The sequence below is a fragment of the Monopterus albus genome, unplaced genomic scaffold (genome assembly GCF_001952655.1).
Source record: "Monopterus albus unplaced genomic scaffold, M_albus_1.0 scaffold376.1, whole genome shotgun sequence".
NCBI classification, from domain to species: domain Eukaryota; kingdom Metazoa; phylum Chordata; class Actinopteri; order Synbranchiformes; family Synbranchidae; genus Monopterus; species Monopterus albus.
Window position 1 is genome coordinate 176,143 of NW_018128256.1, and position 3,959 is coordinate 180,101.

Genomic DNA, 3,959 nt, shown 5'->3' on the forward strand with positions numbered 1-3,959 from the left:
CTGACCTCCCACCGGAGGAGTGGCGTTAATAGAAGGATGGTCCAGCAAATGGAGGCGACGGACGCGTGCCGAGCGCAGCCGCCTCACAATGCCACACACAAACCTGCCCGAGCAGTGGAAGTAGACTTCTTTACCTTCATACCACCGCAGGGGTGACAACAGGAGCCAAACACAGAGCCAAAGATAAGAATACAGCGGTAAGCCCTCATACAACTTAACGACGTGAACTATTAAGGCCTCGTGTGCGTGTGTGAAGGGGGGTGTTGACTAATGTATAAGTCGCCATAACACTTTGTCAGTTGTTCTACAACGTGTAACTGGCGCCTTAAGGACTTCATCCTTTTTTTTATCGTGCTTTATGTTGCTTTGAATACATTTCGAGTCATACTGTCTACGTGGTCTAAAGTGAAACACTGGCTGATTTATCCAGCGGTTAAGGTCTGACTTGTGCGTAAATGCGCAGCTGGCGTGTGTTTGTTTTGGTCAGTCGGTTCTTTGGTACATTTAGAATAAATACAATACGGTTAGCGTCATTTATGGAGCTTTCTGTAATTCCTGCTTGTTGACTATTAGAGTTTTGGAGCCCAGGCATCTGCATCATATCATAAAGTCAGATATTGTTTTATAAAGTGCATGAAATCGATCACTTAAGTCCTTAGAATGCTGCACAAGTGTTAGTGTAGTATTTTTTGTACATGCTTGTAGTATTGCTGTGATCTTTTTTGTTCCTTTAATCTCATTGGGCATTCACTTTGGGACCAACAGCAGGTGCATAAGTCTTACCTGTGCTGTATCCCACAGAATTCTGTTTTGGTGTTATTGTTGTATGTTGTTCATTCAAACTCTTAGGTTGTAAAAGAGTGATTGTGTGTTGAGTTCACAGCAATGACTTTTCTTATGTTACTTTGTCAGGTAAGACAACAGCACCAGTGATCTGCTGTGCTCAGCACATTCAGCCAAGAGACTTAACTCACGCAACCTGAAAAGATGAGCAACAAGAAGTAAGTGACTTCAGCAAGCTTCACAGGAGCAGAGCTACACGACCTTAAATAAACTGAATCCAGCATACCTGTGTGTACAAAGAGAAGTGGTTGCTTAATATGAGAAGGAATTAATGTTTATAGATCAGGTGCACTTTACCAACAGGTGTTTCCGTAACAAGGTTGAAAATTCACAACACACCCTCTGGCAAAAAAAGGGACATATATGCTCTGAGTCGCTGCTGGAGGGTGGTTGCTGAAGTTGACTTTTCTGTGTTTCAAGTTCACAAAAAAGTAAATGATTATAGCTCATCTCACTGTGAGCTACTCAGTTCAGTGAGCTAGAAATATAAGCAAACTACACATGGCTGGGTGTTTACAAATTCATGAAGGTCATTTAGAGTTTAAACATGTTAAAGTAAGAGATGAGCAGCTTTTCAAGGATCCTAGCCTCAGAGAAACGCATATCTCAAATACAGCTTTGTGTAAAATAGACAGACCTTAACATAGCGGCTTTGTTGCTCAAATGCTTAACAGTAAATTAGTATTACATGTGTCCTGGAGGAAAACAGGGAGAGCATTTATGCATCTTTAAATATGTGGTTATTTTAAAATTGTTGGCAAGATGTTTGACCTTGAGGGGCATCAGTAGCCCATGTGATACTCCGTCATTTTGACTTTGTATTTGTTCCAGTTGTTGTCAGAAAGCTGAAATTTGCTAATTCACTCGCGACTTAATGAAACACCCCGTAGACTTGCCTTCACTCCTACACCCACACAGAACTTGTACTGGTGATAATATAGTTACACACTCACTGGAATTGTTCACAGTCCTTTTTGTTAGACAGTCTTGGTAGAACAGTGTCAGTGGTTGGACAACTGAGCAGACCCAGCTCTCAGAGGTGCTGAGCTGGTCCAGCCACTGTTTGACATGAGCAACTGCACAGCAGATGCTGTGTGTCAAGCCACATATCTGCTCTTTGCTTGGGTGAGAACACGGGCAGGGCCACTTTGTGTTAAGCGTAGTTTGAGTCTGTAAAATGGTGTTGCTTACTGTGGGGCTCTGAAGATTTATGACAGCATGGCCTGACACCCCCATCTTTGGGGCCAAATAATGGTAAACGTCATTTAACTCATACACTCATACACATATGAATGATGGCCCATTATTTGGCACATTTAATTGTGTATTATTGACTAACAGTCGTTTTGGAGCCACTGTTTTAGGGCCTTAAATCCCAGTTGAACCCAGCCTTTTTGCTTTTGTGACCCCCATTTACTTGACTTAAGCAGTGATAAGTTTTGGTGTGAGTTGTAACGAGCAAAGCTGTGAATTTCAGCCTCATGCACAATGAAAACTGTTTTCAGGTGAAAAGAGTGGCTTTCATTTAACAAAAACTTGTAGGTAACCTTTTATTGTGTGGCAAAGCGTTTTGAGCCTCAGTCTGACACTGTGTGACTTTGTTTTAATTTCTTTAGGGAACTGACTTTGGAAAGATTTGAATTATGTGTATCTGTATTGTGTAGTTTGTGTGAGTAAGGATTTTGTTATTGTGTTCTGACTTGCAAAGGGAGTACAGATGTAAATGATCTTAAAGCTGTAATATGGTATGGTGCATCAAATGGTAACATTTATGTTTAACCATATACTTTCCCTTTTAAATAAACAATGTTGAATGTGCAGGACATAGTACAGGATAAGTGACCTGGACACGTTTACTCATATCTTGTGATGACTACAGCAGATAATGGATATCAAAACGCAGTCCGCATGCCTTCGGGCTGTTTGATGTTTCCATAATTTGGTCACATGGTCGACAGTTGCATCAGTGCAGGTTGAGAAAATGGTCTCTTCTTCAAACAGATAGTGAATGTGGGACAGGGAGACTGATATATTATATACGTACAACCACGAGTGCGGAGTAACAGCCTGTCATGTTGTGATTGCTTGTGGAGCTTATATAAGGTTGTTTGAAGATTTAGCTACTGATCACCAACACAGTCCCTAACTTAAAATACTGATTAAAGGAAGAATCCACTTTAAAATACTTTTATGCTTTCAAATACTCAGGTGTTTGTAATATAATATATATATATCACTGGGTTTGTTTTCTTTTCTGTTCTTGTTATTCCTTATAACTACACACATGCCATAAAGTCACACTGAGATCTTTCCAGTGCAGCTGTAATAATTTAGTAGCAGAAAATATTTCAGTAATCTAAACCATCCGAGGGCAGATGTGAGGCTGAGAGACAATTTCCAAGTTGTGCAAAATCCCAGGTAAACAAAGTCAGTCCTTAACTTGCAAAGATCCAATTAAACCCAATGACAGTATGTATGAAAAGTGATATTCTGGCAGTATTGTAGTTGGATAGACCTTTTGTCACAGGTTTGAAGGAACATTTCTGTCTGGACAAACTCCTCATAGCTACAGTATGTTAAAACAATACACACCGTACGTGTAAGGTGAATTCTTATTTTCCACTGACATGACTGATGCCAGGCTGGCGCTCAGTTCATCGCTTAACTGGATGTGGCTGTAAGCTCTTAACAAAAGTAAATTAATCCCAGTAGATGTGGTTCAGTGGTGCTTTAATTGTCACAGAGCAACAGCAAATGTCAGCTTCATCAGCAGCTTGACGAGTACACAAGCATTCAAAGAGTTTGCACCCTGACTGTGTGTAGCCCTGTTGCTTAACCTGCTGCTTTTATTTTAGAGCCGTTACACACACTGAATATTAAAACATGAGGTGGAGTAATCACTGAAATAATCAGTATGCAGTTTTAAGGTGTTCTTTGTTACATCACTAACTTGATATTCTTTTCTTCAGTTTATTCTAATAGGTTTGGTTCTACTGTAGGAAAAATAAAAAGAAGAGTTGAGGAAACGGTGCAGTTTGAGTGCAGACCTGTGGTCTGTTGGCTCAGGCTGAGTGGAGTTTGGTCTGTTATGTCCATGATTGTTCCATAGGTGGCAA

The 3,959-nt window shown here is 40.5% G+C and overlaps 1 protein-coding gene across 5 annotated transcripts in view; it reads left to right on the forward strand.

The window, feature by feature from the left end:
- The window catches only part of LOC109951328 (electrogenic sodium bicarbonate cotransporter 1-like), a 43,770-nt gene continuing 39,811 nt past the window's right edge, over nt 1–3,959 (forward strand). For 4 of the 5 annotated variants that reach the window (XM_020585781.1, XM_020585784.1, XM_020585783.1 and 1 more), the window contains exons 1-2: nt 1–197; nt 913–1,001. In XM_020585781.1, the coding sequence (XP_020441437.1) occupies nt 988–1,001 (14 nt within the window). In that variant the 5' untranslated portion in view covers nt 1–197; nt 913–987. Of the gene's footprint in view, nt 198–409; nt 483–912; nt 1,002–3,959 lie in introns of those variants that run through there. The other variant, XM_020585782.1, reaches the window with a different exon arrangement.